At 36.8% G+C, this 27,802-nt stretch overlaps 3 protein-coding genes across 4 annotated transcripts in view; 1 reads left to right on the top strand and 2 right to left on the bottom strand.

The window, feature by feature from the left end:
• Nucleotides 1–1,843, top strand: part of sms (spermine synthase) — a 7,658-nt gene extending 5,815 nt beyond the window's left edge. The window contains exons 10-11 of the mRNA XM_088441694.1: nt 352–467; nt 725–1,843. Coding sequence (XP_088297820.1) covers nt 352–467; nt 725–755 — 147 coding nt within the window. The 3' untranslated portion in view covers nt 756–1,843. The remainder of the gene's footprint in view (nt 1–351; nt 468–724) is intronic.
• A 618-nt stretch (nt 1,844–2,461) lies between these two features.
• LOC148408936 (uncharacterized) lies at nt 2,462–16,256 on the bottom strand. The gene is made up of 29 exons (XM_088441692.1): nt 16,109–16,256; nt 15,700–15,758; nt 15,113–15,175; nt 14,954–15,024; nt 14,388–14,872; nt 14,278–14,299; nt 14,166–14,203; nt 13,549–13,679; nt 13,351–13,432; nt 13,199–13,236; nt 12,939–12,983; nt 12,772–12,839; nt 12,646–12,683; nt 12,529–12,568; nt 12,410–12,444; nt 12,205–12,332; nt 11,377–11,509; nt 10,947–11,300; nt 9,799–9,955; nt 9,536–9,700; nt 9,265–9,387; nt 9,136–9,181; nt 8,959–9,062; nt 8,066–8,190; nt 6,219–6,590; nt 5,860–6,143; nt 4,153–4,254; nt 3,921–4,070; nt 2,462–3,148 (listed from the first exon to the last, which is right to left on the bottom strand). Exons 1-29 carry the CDS (start codon nt 16,159–16,161, stop codon nt 3,081–3,083), a joined length of 3,579 nt encoding a protein of 1,192 aa, XP_088297818.1. The 5' UTR covers nt 16,162–16,256; the 3' UTR covers nt 2,462–3,080.
• A 1,629-nt stretch (nt 16,257–17,885) lies between these two features.
• gabrr3a (gamma-aminobutyric acid type A receptor subunit rho3a) lies at nt 17,886–27,584 on the bottom strand. Of its 2 annotated transcripts, XM_088441307.1 has the most exons (9): nt 27,116–27,583; nt 25,257–25,369; nt 22,449–22,516; nt 22,144–22,367; nt 20,850–20,932; nt 20,179–20,316; nt 19,901–20,053; nt 18,555–18,748; nt 17,886–18,424 (listed from the first exon to the last, which is right to left on the bottom strand). In XM_088441307.1, the coding sequence occupies exons 1-9, from the start codon at nt 27,256–27,258 to the stop codon at nt 18,122–18,124; spliced, it is 1,419 nt and encodes a 472-aa protein (XP_088297433.1). In that variant the 5' UTR covers nt 27,259–27,583; the 3' UTR covers nt 17,886–18,121. The 2 variants fall into 2 exon arrangements, with proteins under 2 accessions (XP_088297433.1, XP_088297432.1); XM_088441306.1 differs by having other exon boundaries at nt 22,144–22,516; nt 27,116–27,584.
• Between the last annotated feature and the right edge of the window lie 218 nt (nt 27,585–27,802).

A 27,802-nucleotide genomic window follows, 5' to 3' on the forward strand; every position in this document is an offset into this window, starting at 1 on the left:
TTTTTCTCTTACTGTCTTACTGTAAATGGTTGGATGTTATTGGGGGGGCATATAGTTGATTTTGTTTTTTGTTTTTACAAAATCAGAATGGTGGGAAAATGCCTTGCCATGGAAGTTTTTTTCATAAATAAAACTAATACCTAGTAATTAAATAAAAGGCTCGACTGAAGAAAGCGCATACTCTATACATGGTCTTTGCTTTTTTTTTGTTTATAAAAAAAAAAAAAAAATACAGTATAAACTATAAGCATACGATACATCAGTCATTTTAGCCCACCCTATTTTTCCCCCCTCCATTTTTGGTGGCACAGGTTTAACCAAACAAAATTGTGTGTGTGTGTGTGTGATCAGGGCAACAGTGCAAATCTGACAGAAGCTCTGAGTCTGTATGAGGAGCAGCTGGGAAGACTCTCCTGTCCTGTGGACTTTTCCAAAAAAGTGGTTTGCGTGCCCTCCTACATGGAACTGTATCCTTTCCCCAGAAAATGCGTGCTTATGCAGCAAAACAAACATGTTCTACTTCTTTGATTTCTGTGGTATACAATCATTAAGCCAAATGTGAACCAAACGCCAATACAGAAACTCTAAATTAAAGTAATAAAAAAGATTAATTCCAAGCATTAATGAATGTTCTCCAAACTCAATTTACATATTGTTTTTTTACTTAAGTTAAATATTATTACTGTTTAACGTTGCATTTACTTTCCTTAATTGCGCACCTTAGCTGGGTTTTCTACACCGTATGGAAGAAGTAACTTTTTTTTTTTCCCTCCAGCTGCTGCAACGCAAACAGGCTTTCTTCTCTGCTGTATGGCTCGCTAGGCGCATTTATTATCATTTGAGCATGAACACTCTTACTGTAAAAGCTGTACTATTACACCACAGGCTTCGTGAAACGCGGTCCAAATCACCACCCGCATGATGATAGCGCTCAATGACTTTATGATAGCGTAGTTGAAATCACGGCATCCCAAAACGCTCCAGTGGTCAGCTGCTGTCTCTGACATCATCATCCACACGCTTCTCTTTTACATTTCAGTTGTATTTTTAAGTATTGTTTGCTACAAGCCAACAAGTCCAGTTATGAAAAAAAACATTTGGAAGGCCCATCCATATTAAAAGGTATGCACTCTTTTGAATGCTTTTTCGATGAGCGGGTACATTGAATATGTTACTGATTATGAAACGGTTGTTTTTTTTTGTTTGTTTTTTTTGCCACCTTAGTTACATTGCTTTTATTCCTTTCTGTGACATCGGCTGTCACTTGATACTTTTTCTCCCTTGGTTGTTTTTTTTTTTTTTGAGTGTAACTGCACTGTCCAGGGGGAGAGGAATCCACCATTTTAAGTTTTTTTTTTGGTGTTATTTTATGCCGTTATTGTGTGTGTGCGTTTTTTTTTTTTTTTGAACAACATTGATCTCTTCTTATATAACAGTGTGTAACACTGACCAGCCGCAACATTATGACTTACAATATGTTCAGACTTTTTCAAAAAGTTCAAACTGCATCAACACTGGAGGAATTCTAATCATTTATATCCATTATGTAGCAATACAGCACAATCAGAATATTGGCTTGCAGTATTATGCAGAAAGTACATTAATAAACATTGTTTTGGCTCTCAGAGTTATGCAGGTGGTCATAGTGTTGTGGCCGGTGAATGCATAGAGAAGATAGATGTATGTGGAAGACAGTGAATGTAGCTTGCGTAGCACGTTTACGAACGACCCCATTCCACTCGGTGGCATTTATTTATTCCTTTGCTTCTTTAAGTAAGAATGTTACGCACTCTTTTTGGTTTTGAAAAACAATCCTTTGAAAATAAAGTGGTTTTGGCTTGGTGATGGACTGATTTGTTTTTCCTCCCAGAACATGTAAAACAGAATAAAAGCTTAAGGTCACTATTGTTTCCTGCTTTTGTCAACACCCCATCCCCCAAAAAAGCCTTAGATTATTATTTTGGATGGACATTATTCTTTTCGGTAGAAAAGCTACATTCCTAACGATTCATATATGGTTAGGTAAAAAGCTGCCGACGAGAAGGATTCTTCTTCAAGCTACACTCTGTCCCCATCTTGTGGTCATTTTTGGGAACTGCAGTAGATGAAAACTAACGGGAATCCAAAAACGTCTTTATTCCCATTTACTTCTGGCCAGGATCCGTTATTACAGTTTTCCTCACTCGTTTCGAATAAGATAATACATTTCTAAATCAAAACTAAAACGTTTTTCAGGGTTTTTTTTGTTAGTTTTTTCGCTTCCAAATGGTGTATCCAGTTCCCAAGGGACAGAGACCACGGTGGTTTAAAAAAAAAAAAAAAGACGCCTTACTATAAATAGTCGTCGGTTTTGAGTGCATTAACATTTTTTTTTTCCTCCCAAAGGGAAGAAAACCGAACGACAACCTAAAGATTCTATTTACAAGCAATAGAAATTATATAATGGTTTTAGTGAAACACATAGATTTAGTAGTAGTTTATTATAATTCTTAATGTTAAAATCACTGCACATTTAACAGTAAATAACCACAGAAGTAACAAGAAAGTGCAAATTCAGAACTTAAAAAAATTCCATGATAATTCAACTTATAAAAGGTGTGTGTGTGTGTGTGGGGGGGGGGGGTATTTTCATACCATACAACTCATAATTAACACATAGTCAGTCTTCCCGGCCTCCTTATTCAGGCGAACATTGAGTGATCGCAAGTATGCTTAATAAACATTCCAAGATACTGAAAAAAGTTTGTGAGTCACTAATTTACAATTATATAAATAACTCTCACCAAAAAAAGTCCTGAACTCAAAGGAAACAAATTAAATCATGGTCTCATTTTGCTGCCTTACAAGTAAAACAAAGAGGTATAAGAAGATCAGATAGAGGTTCTCTTTTTGTGTCTTTTTCAAATTTATAAATGACAAGTGGCAGATATGGCTCATTCATGCTTTCGATGGATGCTTGAAGTTAGACTTCAAAATAAAGCCGCCTCATATATGATGCAAGACTTGAAAATGTTAAAGTAAACCCGGAACAACAATATTGCTTACAACAGTAAGTAAAATGATGGTTTCTTTGCTCCCTGTTAGTTGAGGATGACGTCCACGCCGGGTTCTTCGTCAGCGGTGATGATTCTGTCTTCCAACGGATTTCCTGAAACAAAACAGGCAAGAGAGCGCCCACATCTTTTTAATTTTCTGTTTGACACAAGGAAAAGCAATATAAGAAAAACGTTCAACTACTGTACTTTTTTTAAAGCATTTATACCGGTTAAGATTTGTCTAAGATAGGGGTGTCAAATATACGGCCCAGGAGCCGGTTCTGGCCCGCAAATGGGTTTAATCCGACTCGCGAGATGATTTTGTAGAGGAGAAAAATGAGCTAAGTTTTTTTAATAAATGTTTTATGATTATTAGCAATCTAATGTTTTATGATTACTAGTGATGTTGTGCTTTTACTATTTTGGACAGTACTAAAAAATACAAATACATTTTAAGTTGTTTCATAAATATATCCCATAAATATTAATAATCTAATGTTTTATGATTACTAGTGATGTTGTGCTTTTACTATATTGGACAGTACAGTACTAAAAAATACAAATACATTTTAAGTTGTTCCATAACTATATCCCATGATTTTATTGGTTCGGTCACTTGGGAACTGATTTTCCTCCATAAGGCCCGTAAACTAAAACGAGTTTGACACCTGTGGTCCAAGCAGAGAAAAACCCAAGTGCATCAAAGTGCAACCCAAAAAAAAGATGCCAATTACGCTTCCCATGGCAAAATCAAATCTTTTTTTTCCCGTGCCGCCCCACTATTTGAGAAACACTGGACTAAACTAACCCCCCAATAATCTACACAACACAACAAAAAAAAGGTAGATGGATATATGTGGTTACTATGGCAACGTTTGAGCCGACCTATGCCGCGAGCCTGCTCCACGTTGTGATTGAGGAAAGACGACGAGCTGGGCGAGGAGTTAAACCCCGGCGTGGCAGAGGGTGGAAAAGAGGTCCCCCTGGTCCCCAAAGCTCTCTTGGATGTCTTCTGGGTTGCGGTGCGACTCCACTCTGTAAAAAACGCAACTCAATCATGTTGTCACGATTGCCCTTAAATTTTCGTACTTTGAAGTGCAAAGTGCAAATATGGCACCTGAGTTCTCCGCTAGCCTGATTTTTCCGAAGCAGAGGTATGTCTGCCACTGTCTTCTTACTACGTCCTTCACCGCACAATGGAACACAAAAATGAAGAAACCTGCAAACAGGGATGCATGTCAGCTTTTGCCCAAAGTTAAACACATTGGCTTGATACCGCTAGCTAAATGCTAATACAAACAAAATGGGAAACGCTTATGATATTTGAACACAAATGATGCTATCAATCTGTTTTAGACTCCTCAAAAGGCGACTTATGACAAGAAATGTTTTGGTTGTACTGCATGTTTTACAAAGTACAATATTTTTTTATTAAAAAACAAAGGGAAAGCTAGGCTCTCTTAAAAGACAATTTAGAAGAGGTGCAAGAATTTATATCCGAACCCTAACAAAAAATTTAAAACATGATCTATTCATTCAGTAATCGATTATTCATTTAGAAGTCTAAAAATGTCCCAATGGTTAGAATTTCAGCCTCTCGTACGGAAATATTTTCAGATTTCTATTGTCCTTTATGAAAGAAGACATATGAGTGTGTTGAATCAGATTAAACCTTTGCAAACAATTGCTTTTATTTTGGAAACAATGATCAACATTTTTGACTACCCAAGCTAGTAAAAAAATGTTTTTCTGCAAAGTCAGTCAGTTATACTGTATATATATATATATATATATATATATATATATATATATATATATATATATATATATATATATATATATATATATATACAGTATATATATATATATATATATATATATATATATATATATATATATATATATATATATATATATATATATATATATATATATATATATATACAGTATATATATATATATATATATATATATATATATATATATATATATATATATATATATATATATATATATATATATATATATATATATATATATATATATATATATATATATATATACAGTATAACTGACTGACTTTGCAGAAAAACATTTTTTTACTAGCTTGGGGTACAAAAATAACATCAAAATGTTTTTTTTTTGAAAAGGCTGATTCGTTTCACTGAATCAAATACTTCATCAATTACTCTGCAAACTAATCCACATAAGAATTGGTTGTTAAAGAATTTTCATTAATTACCAAGCTAATTTATAATTAAAAGAAAAAATAGTTTAATTAAAATGAAAACTAAAACAAATAAAGAAAATATTAACTAAAATAAATTCACCCAAAAAAATGGCTAAAACTTTGCACATGGTGAAAGACAGCTAACTTGCTTACTGAGTGCAAACCAATGAAAAAAATAAGCCTACTTAGAACCAAGCACATTACTTACTTTTAAGCAAATTTTAATCAATTTGCAGTCAAAAGTGTAATTTTCAGGCATTTCAAACTGAATTTATTTTAAATTTTTGCCAATCAGATTTTTCAATATCAGTCGATTGACAGCTAGCACTGTAAATATTAGAAATAAGGTGAGAAATGCAATGCCATTTCACAATGGTAAATAATATATTAGGGTGAGAAAAGTAGACACTTTTGTCACGCAAATATGTGGGAAACAATGCCCTCTGGTGGTAGGATTGCAAAGTACTTGATTTATATATATATATATATATATATATATATATATATATATATATATATATATATATATATATATATATATATATATATATATACACGCATTATCTATTGGGGGGATGAAGATGCAAGCCTGACCTTGGAAGGCGTTACAGACGGCAAAGAGGTACATGAAGGGCAGGTTGACCGGCCCCCATGCGAAAAAGGCAAAGCCCCAGGTGAGGCCGAGCAGGATGGTGATTCCCACCACGCTGCGCACGTCCTGTCCCGCCGAGCGATGCTTCGAGTTGTGCGGGTTCTGCCGCTTGATCTTATGCAGCTGGACCAGCACCACAACAAACATGACAAAATTGAAGAGGAAAACAACGCAGAAGTAGGCCACCACCGCCACGTAGAAGGCCACGTCGTTTTTCAGCCAGCAACTGTGAGAGGCGTCAAAGGTGGATTTCTTTTACCGACTGACGCATTACGGGATATTCCAGATGCGGGGGACTCACAAGTCGTCGCTCGCGCCGTCGGAAAACCTCCCGTAGGACACCAAGCCGTAGTTGTCCTTGTCGACGGCGATGACGACGACCACGACCAAGGCGGGGACGCCCCAGCCCGCCAGCGAGAACCACAGAATGTAACGCGGCACCTGCGTGTTGAAAACCTTGACGATGGCCAGGTACATGTGCACCCCCTCCAGGCCCATCCAGGTGAAGGCGGCCAGCAGGAAGTAGTGGAGGAACCAGGCAGTGGAGATGCAGAGGCCCACGGCGGCCGGGTACAAGGCTAGCCAAGCGTCCAGCAGGAAGATCAGGTTGAGCAGCAGCAGAGCCGCGCACAGCTGGATCAACATTTTGGAAGGGATGTCCTTGCGCAGTTTGCTGCAATGGTTTCACACAACACTACATGGCTGGGGAACAGTGCAGCGAACTCGTTTAGCACAAGCCATGTTTTGGGCTTAGGCATGGGCCGATGTCAGATTCTGACAAATTTAAGTGCAAATTTACATTACTGCATAACAATCAAAATATATCATGTAAAGGATAAATAAAAATGTTCCTAATCTCTTTAAATTAATCATATTCATCGTAGCAGTTGACATTATGAGTGCAGGGACACCTTTTTAGGGCATTTAATTTGTATGTTTTTATTTTCCATTTCTAGTGATCCAAAATCATTTACAAGTTCACAGGAGAAATAATATTGATTTTGGGCATTTTTTTTATTATTTTAGGCATGTCAATTTTCTTACATTTAGTTTGGGGTCATGCAAAGTGCTTCCTGTGTGGTGTCATTGCTAATGTGGTACCGACATCTGATGCGACAGCCCAAAGTGGTATGTTACATATGTGTTTTTATGTGAATATGTACAATATTAGATGGATATAATGTTAATTTTGTTTGTTAGTTCTACAGTGTAAATTGTTGGTGGGAAGTGTGGCTGAAACAAGTAAAGATGAAAAGTGTAAGACCGCGGTAAACATCAATTATAAAAACTATTGTGTCATTTGTGGACAAGCCAACACATTAATAAATGATAACAATTCATCACAAACTAACAAATATGGCAAACATCACAGTTTGTGATAATGTATTACATTAGAGTCATGTTCACGCGAGCGCTGGTGCCTCGTGTTTCATATTATGTCGGCAATGTCGCCTTTCGTATTTCGAATTTTCTCATTACTAGAGACAATATTTTTGTAAGGCGTTTCGTAAGCTGAATTTTTCAATCTAAACAAGAGGCGTTCTTAAGTAGAGCTACCACTGTATTTAATATTTGGTACAAGTAAATAAATAATCTAATAAATACATAAATTAACATTCTATTCTATTAACATTGTTTCCGAGCTATATTTAAGACAAAGACCTCTTCGGTATCCTCTCTGCATGCCAAAACAGTAAAAAAGAAAAAAATGCAGCAATTGCCATCTAATTATTTTCAGATGCACAGGCTTGGGCAAACTCAGCAAGCACTAGTGATAACATATCACTGAACTGCGCCGCACTTCCACAAATGTCTACTGATCTCCACTAAAGTTAAACCATTAAAGTCATAGAGGAAGTCATAGAAAGCTCGCAAATTTGTTTGACTAGCATGAGCACACTTTTGTATTTTTGATCAAAAATCAGCACTTACATGATCCCTTTTTGAAGTTGTTGCTGATGTTATTTTGGCATGGCTTATCACTAAATTGCTTAAAAAAACACTTCTATTGCTAAAATAGTTTCTGAAAGCAAATTAGATTGAAAAAACATCTCCACAGATGAAGAAGAGAATCAGTTAATAGAACATCATGAACAAATATTCGAATCTAGGTTGTAAAAGGGGGTCACCTGACGGTTCAGTACTTACTCAAAGGCCAAGTATGTGAGGAGAGTCAATGCCAGGAAAATGGCTGAGACTCCGCAGCCAATGTATGTGATGAAGGTCAAAATGGTAGCATGCACTCGGCTGGTTAGAGGCTGCCTGGCGAGGTCCTGGATGCGGAGAACGAAATACACTTACGAATGAATTTGCATGAATGAAAAATGCAGTTTTTCTTGATTAATCGGACCCATTATGACACCTGAAAAAGCAATCAACTGGAGTTCATTAAAATGATGACTTTTTATGTAGCTTTTTTCCCCATAATGTTCATTACTGTTATTATAATGCATCAAGAGGCTCATAGAGAGGTGTGTGAGGTCCAATTTGAACATTTGCTTTTGGCGCTGCATATGGCAGCTTCTGGTATTACATTTTTTAGTGAGGACAGACAGTGTGGCTTTAATTGAGAGTAGTCACTGTCACTGATGCACACGTTGTTCTGTGTCAGTAAATTGTGAATGTGTCTTTTTTTTTTTTTTACTGTGTGTTTAAAGGTTGTTGCATTTTTTCGTTTCCTGTTTTTTTTTTTTTTTTTTTTTTTTGCTTGTTTTTTTGCCTCATTTCTATGTTTATAGCGTCCTGCCGGTTGTAGAGCATTCACCCTTTTCAGCAACCACAAAATATGGCTTATCGTCCATTTAAATTTCAATTAACGTTGAAAAATTGCACTTCACTTTATTAAAAGATGTGTATTCTTGCAGTTGTATGATTACAGCAACAAATTAGAGACAAAATACGCTACGAAACATCCATAACAGAATCATTGAAAATTAGTTCATTCTTGCTGATGGATGCGCACCTAATGGAGTGCCCTTAAATAACAACATTATATGCAGCTTGTTAAGGTCAAAGGCAGGAGTAGTCAAATAAAAGCTTACCAGCAGGATGGAGAAACTGGTGAGATGGTTGCAGCCACAAACCGTCACGTCATCTGTGCTATTTTGGACACGACAGCCATTTGTGTTCCAGCCACCCGATCTGTCTGCAACAAATGCGGCATATGCATACTTTACATGACAATCAATTTTTTAATGGATGTTATGAAGGAAGCTCACCGTTTAATCCAAAGTCCCAGAAGACACACGTGGCCACATAATTAGCCTGTAAATTAGCGAATGAAACACATACACTCGAGTTTGTCTCCAAAAATGGCATTTTGTTACAAAAGAAATAAAAAAACCTACAGGAATAGGCTCCAGGTTCCTGAGGCTAATCACAACTTGGTCCTGGAGTCCAGTGACTGTCAAGTTTGCCAAACTGGCTCCCAGGATCCCACTATTTAGTCGACGTGATCCCAAAGATCTGTCCTGCATCAACACATCATTTATCACCATTTATCATTACTCGGGTGCATTTTACTTTTCACTTTCCTGCAATATACTTGAATTATATCATTGGGGTCTCTGAGCTATAATCATCATGAATTATTCCACAAATATCGAAGTGTGTTTGGACCTGAAAAACGGTGCTTTTCTGGTAAAAGTTGAAGTGCACTCTGGAGGCCATCTGCTGCTCTTCGGTGGTGAGGTTTTGTGTGAGCGAGGCGGGTAGCGTGATGGAGCCCTGAGGGATAGATGAGTTGTTTCTCACACTCCTTTGAAACCTGGGCGCTCCTCTGACCTTAAATAAACATGCATGCCACACACACACATAACTAAGTATAACTAAGTGAAAGTGTGAAATAGGATAGCATTTTCCCTAAAGCTTTAATGTCATACCTGTGCATTGCTGGGGTCTGAAATGGAGTAGACGACTTGTTCAAAATTACTTCCATCCACTGGTTTAACAGACACAGCCAAGGCTGGCGACAAGAGAGTTTCCGTTTCTTCGCCGAGGACCAATTTTAATCCCACTGTATCAACAATTCTTATAATTCTAATGGAGAGAAAGAGGAGAACATTTCATTATATTTTGAAATAGGTTCAGTGAGATTGTTTTCTTTTTAATCTACTTACTTATTTTAATGCCTTGGTTAATTTTTTTTTTTTTCTTAATGTACACGTCAGAAAAATAGACGTCAAGCCAATAACAGCAAAACACGTTGTCAATGCTGTAAGAAGGCCAATTTCAAAATAAACCTTACTGTATCAAATAATACATAGACACAATTGCTTGGGTCGGTTTTTATTTTGAAGTTGCTTCCTGCAGTGTGTCGCGTCGTATCTGCTTGACTAGTCTTTCTATTGCAACCTTTTCTCCTGACTCCCAATCCAAACAAAACGATGTCGTTCTGAAATCGAGTTCAAAATCAAGCCGCTAACACATGACTGAATTATACCGGCATTGACATTTTTATTTTTTTCCGGTGTTTACTACAGGCTCGGGGTCCATTATAGCAGCGTCTAACATAAATTAGCCACTAGCTAGCAGTGCTCCAGTGCTCCATATTAGCTGGTGTGACAAATGTATATTCACATTTTGATGTTGAGAGCCTGACACATTTGCTTTTCCTCCTGATGACTTTTTGACCAACCAGGATGACTCAAATGTGCTGTTTTGGCTGGAAAATTTGTCACATACACCAAATTTTATCGGGAGAGATTTGGAGGGGGAAAGTAGTGAACTGTTAAGTAATGTTTAAATTTCAAATAAAATCATTTTTGAGCACATTTAGTGTCTTGTGATATTCATCCGATACTGGACACTCAATACATAATTTCTATAGAACATACAAATATGTATTTAGTTTCTTGCGTTGCATATGTTCTCTGTCATGCTTGTGATGGCTTTTTATTTTATGAATGTTTTTCTGTTATCAAAGCTCTTGGTTAAAATGTGATTTTAAAAGTGCTATAAATCAAGTTATTATATTTGAACATCTCAAAGTAGTTTGTGTGAGTAGATCATAAGAAATCTGAAAAGTAACCGGTTGTAAGAGTTGGCCAGTGTCTCTGCAGAGGCGTCCAGAAGGTTGCTGACAATGTGGACGCTTGTATTAGCCAGAGCCAGGCTGATATTAGGGCCCGACAACAGATCCTCCAATTGCGATACAAGCCGGTCCACCTGACTGGAATTGAGCCGGGACACGTTGGCGCTCAGCTCAAGAAGAGCGTCGCCTTGGCTTTCTGTGTCGTTAGGTGAGACGGCGGTGACATCCGGGGATGGTGTCGTATTACTGGAGGGGTTTGCTTGCGTGGTCGCCACATTTGGGTCGGACACGATTGAGGCAATTGGGACACACTGCTCGTTTAGCTGCACCACCGCAGGTTTTCCTGATTGACTTTGGACAAAATTTGGGCACATTTAGATCAATGAACAATTGAAATGTCTGTGAAACCAAATAAATCCGTACAGACCAGTTTTGATTGAAGAATTGAGGACGAGAACTTTCTGGTAATGTGCAAAACTCGGCATGCTGCAAGCTGGTGTTCATCCATGTGAACTTGGAGTCCAGTAAATTGTCATTAATTTTTGGATGGCCGCAGACAGCTGGAAGAGTCAAAGCAAGACGTTTCATTTATTAATTATGATCCTGTATTGATACGGTACTGCAGTGCTTGTCAGCCTCCCCCAACCAAATAGAATAATTTCACCCCCCAACTTGCCTTATAAATAAGATCATAACCAATAAAAAAAAAGGATAACATTAACATTAATTAACATTAACAAAAGGAAAAAAAAAAAACCTCAACTTTCATCAAATGTTTACTTTTTACAAGGTTTATAGTGGTCACAGGTTTGTCTGAAATAGATAAAAAATAGCTTAATGCATCTAAGTGCCTGAAATAAAAAAAAAGTAATTTCAATCATTATTTAAACTAGAAATATTGACCAACTCAATTATTTGATTCTGAAAAAGAAAATTAAATCAATAAATAGTAATACATGTAAATCTGAAACTTTAACACAGGAGCACCATGTCTTAAACATTTTTTCCCTGAAAAAAAGGTATTAAATATTGTGCAGATTAAAAAAAAAAAATCACAGTAATTATTAATGTGAATTTTAGAATAAAAAATGCTGTTGACAGCGATTTGAAAAGGTTCTAACTCCTGCACAGACAATGACAATGAGAGCGATGTACAATTACACATAGCAAAAGCAAGTCTGCCCCCCCCCCCCCCCCCCCCCCCCACCTATCCCACTATTTGAGAAGGAAGGACTGCTGTAGTTCCACTGCTCACCTGCTCGAGTCGTTCTTCCGTCAAACGTTATGTTCTTCTCTGATTGAAAGACAGTTGTGAGGGCTGCAGACACGTTACAGACGGGAACCTCTTCAGCCAACTGTAAAATCACACTGCAACTTCTAGCCCTGGAACAATCAAAGGGTCACGTGTGTGAGTCCATCTGTATTTTGTAATAGAGATGTGATGATTTGATGAGACGCACTTTGCTCCAACTTGACCACAATCCAAAAAGGCATTCTGAGTAGAAAACAAATCAGTTTAGTTAAACTCTCAGAACATTAGAAAAAGAACGAGACTTGATGGAAAATGGCGGTTGGTTACCTTATATTCATCAGTAATGGTGGAAAAAGAGCATGAGACGCTATACAAAGAAAAGGTCAACGGGTTACACTCATAGCAGAAAAAAACAGCACGCCAGGTCATATTTTTATTATTTACTTTGTTACTGGAGAACAACTCTGGTTCATCTGTGAAATCTGTTCAAACACAAGTTTGAGATCGAATGAACAACTGTTAGTTACAAAATGACTCTTTTGTTCATTATCACTTAAAACACACACTTACCAGTGACAGAGGATAGGAGAGCTCCATCTGGGGGTCTTGCAATGAAATTTCAAAAGCGTAATATGCATCTGAAAAGTTCGAAAATATAGATTCTTTGAAACAAACTATTAAAATAAAAAATCACCAACTAATCATTGGGTAGCTAAATAATGACGGTGAAAACATACCAGTTCCTTTGCAGTAAGATGTGCACGAGCAGTTTTTATTATTATCTGCAAAGGTCAAAACATTTTGTGCATCATGTGACTGAAATAACACCAGATAACATTTACTTTTTGAAACTACATCTTTGGCATGATGTTACATAAAGTTGCTTTACATATAAGATGTACATTTTTAATAATTTTTTAATAAGACAATTATTTGAAAAGTGGAACATTGAAATGAATACATTATTGTATTCATATAGGAACATGTTAGTGCTCACCTGCACCACAAGAAGGCGCTACAAATGCTGACGCTTCACTGCCATTTGAAATAGACACAAGTCATATTTTATGGCTTTGATCAAAAATAAATATTGCTTTCACGATTAGAAACAAAAAGAGAACATCCCAATGCTTAAAATGAACAACTTACCATGTTGAATTCGTGGATTTTTTTGTATAAATACAGATGTTACCCTCCACATGATCACTGCTGCAATTATTATTTAGGGGACCTATTAATAAAAACATAGAGTAAAAGAAAAATAATCTTAAAAAAATATATATATATATATATGTATATATATATATATATATATATATATATATATATATATATAAAAGCACTCACTTAATTGATTGACTCTTTTTCCAACTGCATGAATGTCAGAAGAAGTTTGATCGGCTGCACAGATTGATTGCAGAATTTGACATGGCGACACTTTCTGCCTCAGCTGCAGAACCACCAAGCAGTTGGTCTTTCTGATTAATAAGAACACGTTTGATTTGTGTTCTTTTATACTTGGTGGACATTTTATGAGAAACACAACCGCACAATATAAGAGATCAGAGATTATTATTATCGGTGCTTTAAATGGGCCGTAATACAGTGGTACAGCATATCAGCACCTCAATTTTAGCCTCTAGCATACCAACATTTTCATGACGCAACATGACTTTCCATGAGCCCACATAATAGCTTCTTTTGTTACATTTCTCCCTTGCACTTTTTGATACTCAAACAAAAACATAATTCAGTTTAAAAACACACACACACACACACACACAGCAAGCTAATCACACTGATAGTTACAGCACAAGTCTCTCTAATGTTTGTGTTGAAATCTCATGATGCACACTAGACGTAAGGTGCATTCAAATGCATTTGGACATTTCAAACTCAAATGATGTGACTTGAAATTGAGAAGCATTGGATTGAAACAAGTTTAAATTACACACATACCATACCTTATTTCAGTCTTTTTTGCGCAGGAAACTTCCATTCCCTGTTGCAAAGAAATCAATGAGACATATTGACAAAAAGTGATTTGATCCAGAAATAGAGAGCAATTCTACATACCTGAAATAAAGTATTTGATTTGCTGGAAAAGAAAAATAGCAATTTGATGACCAAAATTGTTACTATTTTGTTTGTGATGTTATTTTTTGGGAAAAAAAAAGATTACTCACTTGTTAAAGATGGCTGATTGAATCAAACTTGCATTATCTGAGTTGGTAATTGTTTTGTCGCCATTTTTGTCTGCTTTCTTAATGATCTTTACTGTGTTGCTGCCATCATCAGTTGAGTTTTGTAATGCTGTTGCAGTTGCTGCTGTGCCAAATGTTTGTATTGGTGTAGCACTTTGTCCGTTTTGTAACGTTGTAATTGGTATAGTTGTAATGTTATTTTGTAAAGTGGTTGCAGTTGTATTGCTTTGTAATGTGGCTACTGGTGTATAATTTTGTAAAGTGGTTGTTGTTGCAGTATTGTTGTGTTGTAATGCACTTGTAGTTATAGTTGAACTGTTTTGCAGTGTATATGTGGATTCAATCGTGTTTTGTAACGTGACTGGAGAGTTTGTAGATGTTGTAGAATTTGAAAAAACATTGTTCCACAACTCCTTTTGAAGTTCCTCTTGAAGTAGCTTTAGCTGCTCAGTTAGCAGATAAATTAGCTGTGAAGCAGTACATCAAAATGCATGGCTTTATTTGCTGTTTTTTTGTTGTTGTTGCAAAATATGAGATTGTAAACATACCCAGGATTTAATTTCAGTTTCATTCTTCGCAGGCCCAGTTACATCCACAGCGAAATCCACTGAGTAGTGTACTGCAGTGAAAAAAGACAATACACTAATCCCTCATTTATCGCAGTTAATGCCGGTGTCATCCATAATGTGACTTTTTTGCAAGGTTACCTGAAGTTTGAGCACTTGTCACATCAGGCAGTGTAGTGGAGGTCTCATTACAGGAAACAAGACCTGGCAAGGAAACAGAAACATTGATCAGTATGGGATTACTCATATTGCATAAAATATTTCAAAAGTGCCAATGAGTGAGGTAATCCCATGGTCGTATTCCGTATGTTTGCAAAGACTCTACAGCATTGTTGTCATTGTTATGATTGCACAATGGACACAGACAGTAATCTGACAGGAACAACAGGTTTCCAAAAAAATAAAAATAAATAAAAAAAACAGAATGGAATGTGTGCGTGTATAACATGACAAGTGATAGATGACAAACATTCAGGTATGATGGCCATCATTCAAAAATAGAAACGCATGACTACAAAGGAGCATTCTGGCATTATACTGTACATAACTAGAAAAATAGTTAAGAAATATTGAAAAGTTTCCAGCTACTCCTGGAAGAGAAAATATTAATTTCTTGCAGTACAAATTGAATATCAGTGTGGCGCTACAAACTATTGTTATGATTTTAAATATACCTGCTCCTCCCATTAGAATTTTTTTATTATTATTTTGCATGGTAGTGGCTTTACCTGTGACTAATAGGAGCAGATGGATGACCTTTGTTTTATGTGAACTTGGCTTTTTCCCTCTGGAACATAACAAACACATTAACATATTACAAAAAAACAAAGACATGTCATTTGCATTCTCATCTGCATTTATTACTAATATAACACCGCCATTGGGTAGAATCCTCATGAAATCACGTGAGCACTGACAATTACCAGTCGTAATAGTAATAGAATTGTATGTACTATGAACATTTATAAACTGTGTAAACTACATATTTAGCTATTATAAGTCCCATGATGCCAAAAGAGATATTTGAATGGCTACCTGAACTGAATCAACCACAATATGATAAAGACAAACTAATGGTGGACATTTTGGGGGGGGGGGGGAAAGCGTGAGCCTTTAAAGAAAGACAAATCATCTCACCTGATGAAGTTTGTATCTACATCTGTCCAAGAAGATTTTGTAAAAGATGTCATGATGTTATCCACATTTCAAAAAGATAACAGCTCTCTCAAGTTCATGTCCGAAATTGTGAACGGCAAATCCAAGTCACCTGTCCTCTGTAAGAAAGGTTCCCATCAAATCTGTCATGCTGACTGACACATGCCACGCCCCCTCAGACATCTGAATGAAAAGGTCAACATCTCAAACATAGCAGCCCAATCAACCTAAAAGACTAATGTGTTTTTAGTCTAAACTCAAGGATTGAAATTTGAACTGTCTTTTCATGTACATATGGAGAGGGATTTAAAAACAACAACAAAAAAACACTTCACGCCACATATTTCCCCGAAGGATTTTTTTTCTTTTTTCTATTGTGTTGTGTTTCAGGGCGTGTCCTCGCTAAGTAGCCATGCCTGTATACTTTCAATGGAAGATGTGACATGATTATTTCCAGGGTAACCAAACAAAAGTAAAACACAGGCGTCAGAAATGGAAATTGCTGTGGTGTGCGCCTATCAACAACAAGCAATATGTTTGCTTCCAAACACATTCAACACCTGACTCCGACACCTAAAATGACAAACTATGTTTTTGTTGTTGTTGTTTTTTTTGTGTGTGATAACTTTACAAATAATAAGTCAAGCTAAATGTACACACAACATGTAAAATTACACGCCAAAATAGCGCAATTTGTGAATCTGAAAAAGACGTGAAAATCCCGTATTCCGTGTGACTATTTGAGACTAAACGTTCCCCATAGAAAATAAGGGACAAAACGTACACCTACGTGCTTTAACAAGACCGTCATTTAATATTTTCTTGGTCATTGATACTTTTGAACTTCAGCTCTACTTTTGGTGGAAGTTCAGACTCCTTATCGGTACACATAAACGTGCCTATTTTATTTGTATTTTTTGCATAACATAATCATACAAAGATTCAACACAGTACAACATCACTGACCGAAAATTGTACAAACAGTATAAAAAAAACATAGAAAAGTAAAACAAAAATAATAAAATGAGAAAAGTATATACGCTAGGGGGGATAAAAAAAATATATAAATATGTTTAACATCGAGTAAGCAGTTATAGTTTTAATTGCTTTTCGTTTCAAGGAGCGCTGAATAGAATAGATATAATGAGTAAATTCTTTTCTAAAAACAAGAAAACATGGCTTTTTGCCTGTAAATTTACATGTATGAATATGCATAAACGTGCCTATTGCTGAGGTTTTGATTTGTGGAAGTGACGTATGGAGGCGAAATTAATTGGTCAGTATTTGGTTGACTGCTGCCTAGAAACTGAAGTCAGAGGGTAGTCATTTTACGTTGCCACTGCTACTGACAAATTCCGTTTTATATTTATTTTTGGGGTGTTGAAAACGATGTTATTAGTGTGTATTTTATGCCATCATTTATGTAGTTTGTATTGAGAGCCTCTCGAAGAACAGACTTCTCCATTGGTGTTCATTATTCAGCGCATCTTATTTCAAAACTGTGAACAATGATTACTTTTAATTTTGCTTAATTTTTTTCAATTTAATTCACTTTGCTTTTTATTGTTGACGTTTCTGAAAATAGCATAATACTATACCATACTTTATAAGAGGAACATGAAATCTCTCTTGCCTGCTCTCTCTCATTACTGTGTATGTACCGTATACATATTTATATATGTCACTTTCAATCTCTTATTCATAAAATGTACAGCCAGCATAAACCCCCGTTTCTACAAAAAAAAGGAAATGAACAACGCTGGATACATTTAATTTATTTGTACAGATATTTTACAATATACATTTTACTCTGTGGCAGTGAAGCAATACAATACAAACTCAAGATGGAAATACAGATGCAAAAGCTTTGTAAAATAAGAGATGACTATTTTACAAGTGACAAAATCAACAGTTCAACTCCTATGACTGTATTAAAATCTTGTAATGTGTGATGACGAGAGTATAATAATAGTAAATAACCGCATGGTGAGTGCATCAGGCATACAAACTCCAGTAAATGACATTGAAGAGCAGGTAGGCCAGAGGGAATAAAACTCTGGAGTAGGAGTCAATCATGTAGCTGTTGCTCATGATGAAACTGAGGTTGTGTTTTAAAGGGTTCCTGCGGCGTAGCCTGGTGCCCTCTGCGGGCGCCGACACGGTGGAGTTGCGTGACTGCGTATTCCGCTCTGTGTTTGCCGTGCTGGAGACCTCGGGGAAAGAGGTCAGGTCAATATCGTTGTCATGGAAACAGCCATCGAAAGCCATGGCCTGCGTGGCGTCATAGGATGCCGGGATCTGCAAGGACAAGTGGAAAAAAGGCGGGATTTAGTTTCCAGATGGTGCAAAAATGATTTTTGCGCGGGTCAAAGGAGTTGCACGAGATTTATGGAAATAATATATTCCGCAAAGAAGGACGGCCGGCGACCTGTGCCCTCTTGAGCTTCTTCATTTCCTCCACCGTGGTAAAATAGTTGACGGCCGCGTACTCGATAACGGAGAGAAAGACAAACAGAAAGCTGGCCCACAGGTAGATGTCCACTGCTTTCACGTAAGACACCTGAGGCATTGAGGAGGACACGCCGGTGATGATGGTGGACATGGTCAACACTGTGGTGATGCCTGCATGCAGGGAACACAGTGTACGAGATTTCTAAAAAATGTGGCCCGTGAGGACAAGCGGCTTAGAAACAGACATATATTTACAGACATTTATAAAAAAAAAAATATATATATATATATATATATATATATATAATATATATATATATATATATATATATATATATATATATATATATATATATATATATATATATATATATATATATATATATATATATATATATATATATATATATATATATATATATATATATATATAATATATATATATGGTTGACTCTTTTTCCAGCTGCATGCAAGTATTTTTTTTTTTTTAAAGAGTTCACTGAGTACTTTTACAATCAAATTACTACAGGTAATTATGCACTGTGGTAATCAAATTATTATTATACATTAAAGCATATTGATTGGCTTAGGAACCTAAAGTATTGAAGCAATCTTTTGTTTTTAGTTGTTCACTGAACAATTTATTTTCAGGACACATATTTTTTAGGACACAAAGTAAGCAATTATTATATTACATAAGTAATCAATTACTTTAATTTTCAGTTCTTTAATAGCATAATTTGTCTTAGTTCATAGGCCATTTTTTGGAGTTTCTTGTTACAAGTACTTAAAAAAAATATTTACATAAGATTGAATGTCTGAACTTCAAAAAAAATCATAATAAACATATGTCTGGAATTGAATGTGTTATGCATTAACAACATGCTTCCAGCATATGCACAATCATAAACCCATGTTATGTAACTCATTCAGTAAATACATTATTCAACAAAAACAAATCACCTTCACAGCATCAATAGCATTATCTCATGTAATAGCCTAAATAAGACGCAAGCACCAAACAAATTTGAGGACAGGCACTTTAAATCTAATAAAGAAAACTGTAAACATGCAAATTTGTAAATTTAGACCTGTAAGTGTTTGCTTTACTGTACATAAACGTTGATGTTCCAAAAACTAAACACTATTTTTTGAGACTACCTGCTTTACAGTCACTTAGTTAACCTTAGCTCACGCAAGTTGTCTCCATTACTTTCATACCCCATTTTTTTTCTCTGTGAATTATCCTACTGCATCACCTGAGATAAAGTACAGTCACTAAAACATTTACGCTTATGAACATCCAATAAATATGTAATGTACCCAAGGAGACACGAGCGGGCACGGCCCTCCTGTCTATCCAGAAAGACACCCAGGACAGCATCACCATAAGCATGGTGGGAAAATACGTCTGCAGCATGAAGAAGAAGATGTGCCTCCTGAGAATGAAATTAATGTAGAGACGGTTGTACCAACCTGAAATTTAAAAAAAAAAAGAGAGAGAGAAGTGGGAAAGTTTATACTGACGCTCTCTTTTGATTTCCCAGCGAATAACTGTTTGGATGTTTTTATGTTTCTTTAGAAAATTGAAATACACATGCCGGTACTGCTGTAGAAGGCAAGCCCAAAGGAAGGCTGGAAGTCTTCAACAAAAAACTGGGAAAGCACTATCTCATCAGTCCTTAATGAATCGTTCCCATTCTTCCAGTAAAGCATGAGGTCGTTCTCATTGTAAGCATCTGCAAGAATGTAGTGAAGAAGAAAAAAGTGGGAGAATGTACCTCACACATTAGCTCTCTTGGGTTCTATCCTCAAAGGAGAGGAAAATAGCGCGGGAAAACCGGACTCTTGGCTCTTCTCTGAGATTAGCACACATTTAACTCATGGATTGACACTAGACAAAGATTAGCGAGATTAAAAAAAAAAATCTGTCCTTTATAGATGGAGGGAAATCCCCACTCTGTCTGCACTTAGATCAAGTTTGAGCAGCAACAAAAAGAATGGAAGAAAAATGTAATCCTCTGTAAAACCGTCATTAGTGGAAAACTAGACGATGGACGGTGACCTGATTTAACAGTAAACAAAGCTAGCCTATACATGAATAAAAATCAATTACATATTCAATATTTCATTAGAATTTTGACTGAAGCTCCTTGTGTTTGGAAGTGAATAAATTCTTGTGTTAGTTAGAAAAAAGCCGGTATTATTAATAACATACCGATGCAAAAAAATTGGAAAAGCCTATTAAAACTTTTTAGGTATTGATACTCACAGCTCTCCAGCTCCAGAGAGCAGTTTTGCGTGTCCAGAGGGAAGCTGCTGAAGTCCATCGAGCAAAGTGCCGTCACAGTAATCCTAAAACAAAGCTCACAGTTAAAAATATATAAACAATTTGTAAATACAGAGCATACTGGCACTGCACGTTCCTAGTGTCTAAGTTTCTTTGTGGGTTTATTTATACTTGATTATTCCTCCCAGTCTTTATTGGTTTTAAAGTCTTTTAACATGGCATTTAATACAACGACGACACAACATTTCTTACAAGTTAGGGGTGAAATTTGTCATCAAGTAATTTGAGAACCTCAAAGAGAAAATGCTTGAGGCAGAAAAAAATATGTCAAACCATAGTAAAACATATCGAAAATGCAGTGAGAAGGCCAACTTCCAAAAAACAAACAAACGGAAAAAAAACCTTAGTTTACCAAATAATATATGGAAATGGTAGGTTTGGTATGTAGTAATCTTTGTCTTACCACATGCATAAATAATATTTTGCACTACATGATATTTGCACTACATTATTAGCGTCATTATTTTTGTTGATGTTTTATTGCTATTTATAGCTATTCTTATTGCTATCTATTTATTGTTACATGGAATGTAGTCTGCTACTCTGGGAAGTGAATAGAATAACAATTTCCTTATATGATATATTAATACAATACATATGACAATAAAACTCCTGAATATTGAATCTTTTATTTTGAAATTGCAGCATACCAACTTGATTAGTCTTTCTTTTTACCTTTATTTCTTTCTTTTAAAATCACGCTTGATTGTGAATTCAGAGTGCTAACAAATGACCTAATTATACTGACATTAACATAAAGCCCCTGTTACCAATTTATTATTAAATATTAAATCAAATTAGGTTAAATGTTCAAATATGAACTTAAATGAATACATTATTTGAATATATTTATATCTATTATTAACATTTTGTTTTAAAATAATGATAAACCTAATACAGTAATAGCCTAACAGTTGGTATATTGCAAATTAGACACAGTAGTTCAAAACCAAACAACAGACGGCTGAATTACTGATTCTACGATACATTCAATTACAATGAACACAGCGAATGTTTTTCACTGTGTACAATCTGCCGGGGCAATCTGCGGCGCCATATTGTCAACATGAGGGACTGAAATGGATAGGATAAATTCACAAAGCCTGTTGACAGTAACAGTCCTGCTGATTTCGTCTTATCAGTTGGATAGTATTATAGATGGGAAGGATCTATTTGCACCAGGAGGCACATAATTGCTTTTTTTTTTTTTTTTTACCGAACACTGTAGAGGATATTGCCATCAGGAAAAACCCTCAGCATGATGTTCTCCATGGTTGTGTCATGGATGAAAGAGCGCTTGGAGTGGACGAAGAACACGTCAGGCACCCATATCTTCTTCACGAGGCGCGCGTCGAAAGTTCGACTCCTGTTGCTGCTGGAGGGGAAGGCCAGTCGGTCGTCCTGCCAGTAATGCCTCAGGTACAGAGTCATGGTGAAGTCCTGAGCGTTACAAAGCATAACCCCAAAACAGGAAGTGCATAGCTTTAAGTGCATAAACAGTTGCCGAAGCTCCATACGTACCATATTGACTTCACTGATGCTGTCAACGCTCTCTACCTGGACGTCGATGCCAACAGGGATAGCCGAACCTAGCAAAAAAGGTCAAATGTCAACAAACATCAGCGCGTCCAATGGCAGCTGGATAACATCTTATAATGATGATGTCATCCTCCATGTTTTCGCCATCTGTACATCCACCACAGATTACGTACTTATACGCCACGGTGGGCCTGGAAGAGGCGTAATCCACACTATAGAGACATAGAGCCTAGAGACAACATGTTATATAATCATGAGCTCAGAGAGGTTATATCAGCGCTTGTCACACAGTAACGATGGAGGGGACAGTCTTGACTGACAGATGCAGATCAAATACCCCAAATTATCAGACGGATAAAAAAAATTGCCCCAGGAACATAAAGTTTACTATTTCGAATGGTCTAGTGCTTGCTGCATGTGGGTCAATATCGCCGTGACGTGCCTTTGCCACATCCCTATTTCATATTAACCCATTCAATTCAAAAGACGTATTTTAAATGTCCAGATTTTAATCGCAGGTAAAAAAAAAAAAAAAAAAAAAAAAAAACTTCCCAAGTGTTTGAGTAAATCAGGGTTTAAAATTTGATGGCACTATAAGAATTGTCAATTACTATAGGTAAGCAAGTACGTACTACAGTAATCGATTACTTTAAGCACTTACACACTAAAGTCATTTATTAACTTAGTGATTACTTTAGTACTGAACCAATCTTTGATCAAGTGTTATTACAAGCCAAAGTAATAGATTACTTCAGGTAATTCAGAGCTGAAGTAATCATTGACATTAGGTACGGAAGTACTAAAATCAATGATTATTTTTCATAATTAAGTACTAAATTTTGGCAATGAATTAAAGTAATTGATTACTTTTACTGTTTTAGTACCAGCCAAAAACTCAAAAATAAAATAAAAAATATCCATCTATCCATCCATTTTCTAGAGCCGCTTATCCTTACAAGGGTCGCAGGCTTGCCTATCCCAGCTGACTTTGGGCAGTAGGTGGGGGACACCCTGAATTAGTTGCCAGCCAATCGTAGGGCACACAGAGACGAACACTCTTGCACGCACCCAATCATACCTAAGGACAATTTAGTATGTCCAATACACCTGACATGCATGTTTTTGTAATGTGGGAGGAAGCCGGGTGCCCAGAGAGAACCCACACAGGCTCGGGGACAACATGCAAACTCCACACAGGGAGGCCCTCGTCAGCTGGATTTGAGCTTTGATACGGACGCGGTAACCACTGTTCCACCGAGTCATCATAAAATAAAAAAATACATACAGTGTAAATATGTGGCTGGGATTAAATACCTGAATTTAAAAAAAAGTAGAAATATGTCTTTGGGATTGAATGAGTACAAACTCGAATTAACCAAAACCACACGTTCCATTTTATCAGTCTGCTTTGTATCGTCACAATATACAGCTGAAGCACATACTGAACAATTACATAAATGCTGGGTTATGAACAGTACGGTTGCCTCTTACCTCATTGTTTAGCAGCACAATGATGAAAATGTATGAGGCGAACTATACACATCCTGTCCTATCGCTACCATTACCTAATGACGATAAGCGCTCCAAAGCGTCACTCTTCGATTACAATAGCATAGTGAAAGATGGATTACAACAGGGGGACTGGAGGCTTGCTTGTCCTAACAAATATTGCTGGTCCCGTACAATAAAATGTAAAAAAAAAAAAAAACAAAAAAAAAACATGCAGAGCATGCTGAGATTACATTCTAATGTCAATGTGAACACTAATATAGTGTCCCACTTTGTCTTCGAGAAGCGATCAGCAAATTTTTCACACAAGCGAGGCCTCCTCACTTTCAGCATGTAAATTGCAGTGCTCATTTGGGCACCGTTCGTAAAAGTAAGAATTGTTTTCTGTTGATTGTGGACAGGGGCACGTCTGCCTCACAGTTAAGAGCCCCGAGCTCAATTCCAGTTCGTTCTGGCCTTCCTGTATGGAGTTTGCATGTTCTCCCCGTGCCCACGTAGGTTCTCTCCAGGCACTACGACTTCCTCCCACATTTCAAAAACATGCTTGGTAGGTGTATTGGACACTAAATTAGGTGTAATTGTGAGTGTCAATGGGTTTCTGTCTTTGTGTGCCCTGTGATTGGCTGGCAACCAGTCCAGGGTGTCCCCCGCCTACTACCCATAGACAGCTGGAATAGGCAGGAGCAAGCCAGGGAGTCAGCCTAGTGAGGAGAAGTGGCGATGGAAAATAGATGGCTGAATTATGGACAGAGAACCAAAGGGTCTGGTCCGATTCTTTTTTTTTTTTTTTTTAATGCTTCACAAAATCATCTCGCATATTGGATTAAACCTCCTCAAACCTCCGGAACTGGCCCGCGGACTATATGTTAGATACACTGTACTAAAGAGATTACGTGTGCATGTGCAGTAGTTTTTTGTTTTTGTAGCATAATAAATGACGGATAACAGCTAAAAACTACGCACCTCACAAATATATGGGCTTGTTGTGTGCAATTCTCTACAATTCTGGACTTTTTTTTGGTTTCATTTGAAACATGTATTCTACTGTTACAGCAATTTGCGCTACAGATTTCAATCACCCTCAAACATCTTCCCAACGAGGTGCGCAGTTGAGATGATTTTATCCGTACAACTGTCTGCCGCCGTTGTCTCACACAGACTATCTAGGTCACCAAGGGCTTTTTGGGAAGGCGTAATAGCAAGGACAGCACAGTAACCTACATCAGTCTTTCGCGGGCGGCCAGGGGAAACATGTAGTGACAAAGAGCATGTGTGCCTCACCTCCGAAGCCAGGCCTCATTGCAAAGTCGTGGTCCTCGATCCTCAGCAGCTGTTCCGATTTAATTAGCAAAGACTTTGTGCTGTCCAGCTTTTTCATCTTGAGGTCCACTCGTCTAAGACGCAAAGAGGACAAACAGCAGCTGATGCCAACTGAAAATCTTTATTTGTCTTATCTTTAGTGAACTGACATCTGGTGGAGTGTTCATTGACCACGGCTTGGAGTTTAGCCGTGTGATTAAAAGGGAGCCTGTCATCAAAATAATGACAGTTCCTAGGGTGCTGGAAGTCCTTCAAACACGTCTTCGACAAGCTCATCTTATGTCTGTTGGTAAATGTTGGTAACTAAAAATTCATGCTTGTAAAAAGCCAAAATTTTCCCTCAAATGTTGGAATTTTGTCTGATGATTTTCAGTACTCAAGATATAGACACTTACACAAGTATATTTAATATTCGCAGCACTTTGGGCAGTGATTACTGTATTTTAAATGTGCTTCATAAATAAATGCTGGCATTGATTATGGATCCAAAGTAACATGTCACAATGATTCTTAATTGCTTAAGAAAATAGTTGTATATAATAATAATCATAATCTTTGAGGGGTATGTTATTTTTGTTATGCGCAGCACTTTGGACTGTGATCACTGTATTTAAAAAATGCTCTGTAAATAAACCTTGACCTTTATAATGTATTTAAAGCAGTGCTTCTCAATTATATTTTGCCAAGCCTCTCTAGGAAAGAAAAACTTTTTACGCACCCCCACTTGACGTGCTGACTATAAATGGGATTATTATCTATAAAAAATGTGCAAGTATACCTAAACCTGTATCCTTTTCAACATTAACAAAAGAAAAAAAGCAATATAAATTAGCTTTCTACAACTGTTAATTATTTTTACAGTGTTTATACAGGTTAGAGCTTACACTAAAACAGGAAAAATTACCAAGTGCATCACAGCACCTGAAACTAAAAAAACTAACAAAAAAAAGATGAAATTCCTTATTTTATTGCAACTACACTCACATGACAAAAACAAAGCCTTTTCCCCTGGGGGGGCCAGCTCAACTATTTGAGAAGCACTGATCTTAAAGTAACATGTCAGATTAACTCTTAATTACTTAAAAGTAAATAGCTTTAACCTTGGGGGGATATTATTTTTAGTTATGCGCAGATTTTTGGACAGTGATTACTGTATTTTAATAGTGCTCTATTAATAAACCTCGATCTTGACAATGTATCCAAAGTAACTCTTAATTGCTTAAAAAATAGTGATATCTTTTTGGGGACATTATTTTTATTATGAGCAGCACTTTAGGCAGTGATTACTTTATTAAATCTACTCCATAAATAAACCTTGACTTTGACCATGCATCCAAAGTAACAATATACTTGCTCTTAATTGCTTAAAAAAATAGAAAAAAAAAACATTAAGCTGCAACAATTAATCAAAAACTAATTGTTTGACTTAAAACTTTCTAAATACACAATTTCAGCTTTATTGTCTTCCGTGAAAGTATTTTGTAGATTTATTATTATTTATCTCAGAAACAGCAATAATATTCCTGGGTCATTTCACCGTATTTATTTAAAAAAAAAAAAAAGTTACTTTTTCAAATTCCAGAAGCACTGTCACAAAAATGCTTATAAATGGCATTCTAGATCGATATGTTGATTTTACATAAGTAAAGCACAGGGACTGAAAAACTACATTTACTTCACTTTAAAACTAAACGTAACAGGGGGCTTCAATTCTGCCATCCCACATAAAATTATTCAAGCAAACACAATATTTGGACTATAAGCAATGCCACAAATAAATTAATTAAAAACTTCAACAAAAGAACTGCACTTGGGCTCACCCGCCATGTTTTTGTTTGCTGCCTTCCCCGAGGTCTAGCTCCTTGTTTCTCCTCTTGTTGGGGAAGTGGCTGCCGTTGAGCTGCGTGACAGGCCACAAGCAGGCAAAGCACATGAGTCGGAAGGCCAGGAGGACCACTCTCATGGTGAAACTGGCGCTGAGAACACCAGAGGATCCCCCGAGCGTCCTCCCCCGCCCACCCACGGAAGCCTCAGTCCCCGTCCCCTACTGCCGCGTCCATGTCCGCCGCCGCTCGCACATGCCCAGTAACGGCCGCAAAGATGGTGTACATGATCGCGACTGGTCCCCTGATTGAGTTTTGCTGGTCAAGGGCGCCATCCGTCCTTTTGCATCTCTAGACAAAACGTGCTTGTCGTTGACCCTGAACAGTCTCCACCCTCTTTTCTAAAACCAAATATCAATTTATTCCAATAATGACAAAGGAATACCATTAATTCCTCCCTAATCTTCTTATCTGTGGTTGGTGAAATCTTTCGGTAACCTACAAACTGGAGGCAGCCTAGGGCGGGGGGAGGGGGGATAATACAAACAGCGGTTTCATCATCATTCTGTAGCGATATAAATAAAAAGCATGTAGCCTACTTTTACTCATGACGGGATTTTCCCTCCGGTTGCACTCTGTCAGGGTGCTTGGGTACGAATGATCCCACGCAGAGTGGACAGATGT

This window comes from Hippichthys cyanospilos, chromosome 18 (assembly GCF_059441005.1).
Source record: "Hippichthys cyanospilos isolate Australia breed blue-spotted pipefish chromosome 18, RoL_Hcya_1.0, whole genome shotgun sequence".
NCBI lineage: Eukaryota > Metazoa > Chordata > Actinopteri > Syngnathiformes > Syngnathidae > Hippichthys > Hippichthys cyanospilos.

What these genes read in the sequence shown, in the direction of transcription:
- gabrr3a (XM_088441306.1), bottom strand. Translation starts at nt 27,258, where the DNA reads ATGAGAGTGGTCCTCCTGGCCTTCCGACTCATGTGCTTTGCCTGCTTG. An exon ending in AATGAGGCCTGGCTTCGGAG is followed by an intron (nt 22,517 to 25,256) that starts GTGAGGCACACA and finishes CTTTTTTGCTAG; the next exon opens with GTTCGGCTATCCCTGTTGGC. An exon ending in AATATCCTCTACAGTGTTCG is followed by an intron (nt 20,933 to 22,143) that starts GTAAAAAAAAAA and finishes GCTTTGTTTTAG; the next exon opens with GATTACTGTGACGGCACTTT.
- LOC148408936 (XM_088441692.1), bottom strand. Translation starts at nt 16,161, where the DNA reads ATGACATCTTTTACAAAATCTTCTTGGACAGATGTAGATACAAACTTC. An exon ending in GTAGATACAAACTTCATCAG is followed by an intron (nt 15,759 to 16,108) that starts GTGAGATGATTT and finishes GTTATGTTCCAG; the next exon opens with AGGGAAAAAGCCAAGTTCAC. An exon ending in GGAGCAGGCTCGCGGCATAG is followed by an intron (nt 3,149 to 3,920) that starts GTCGGCTCAAAC and finishes GTTTTGTTTCAG; the next exon opens with GAAATCCGTTGGAAGACAGA.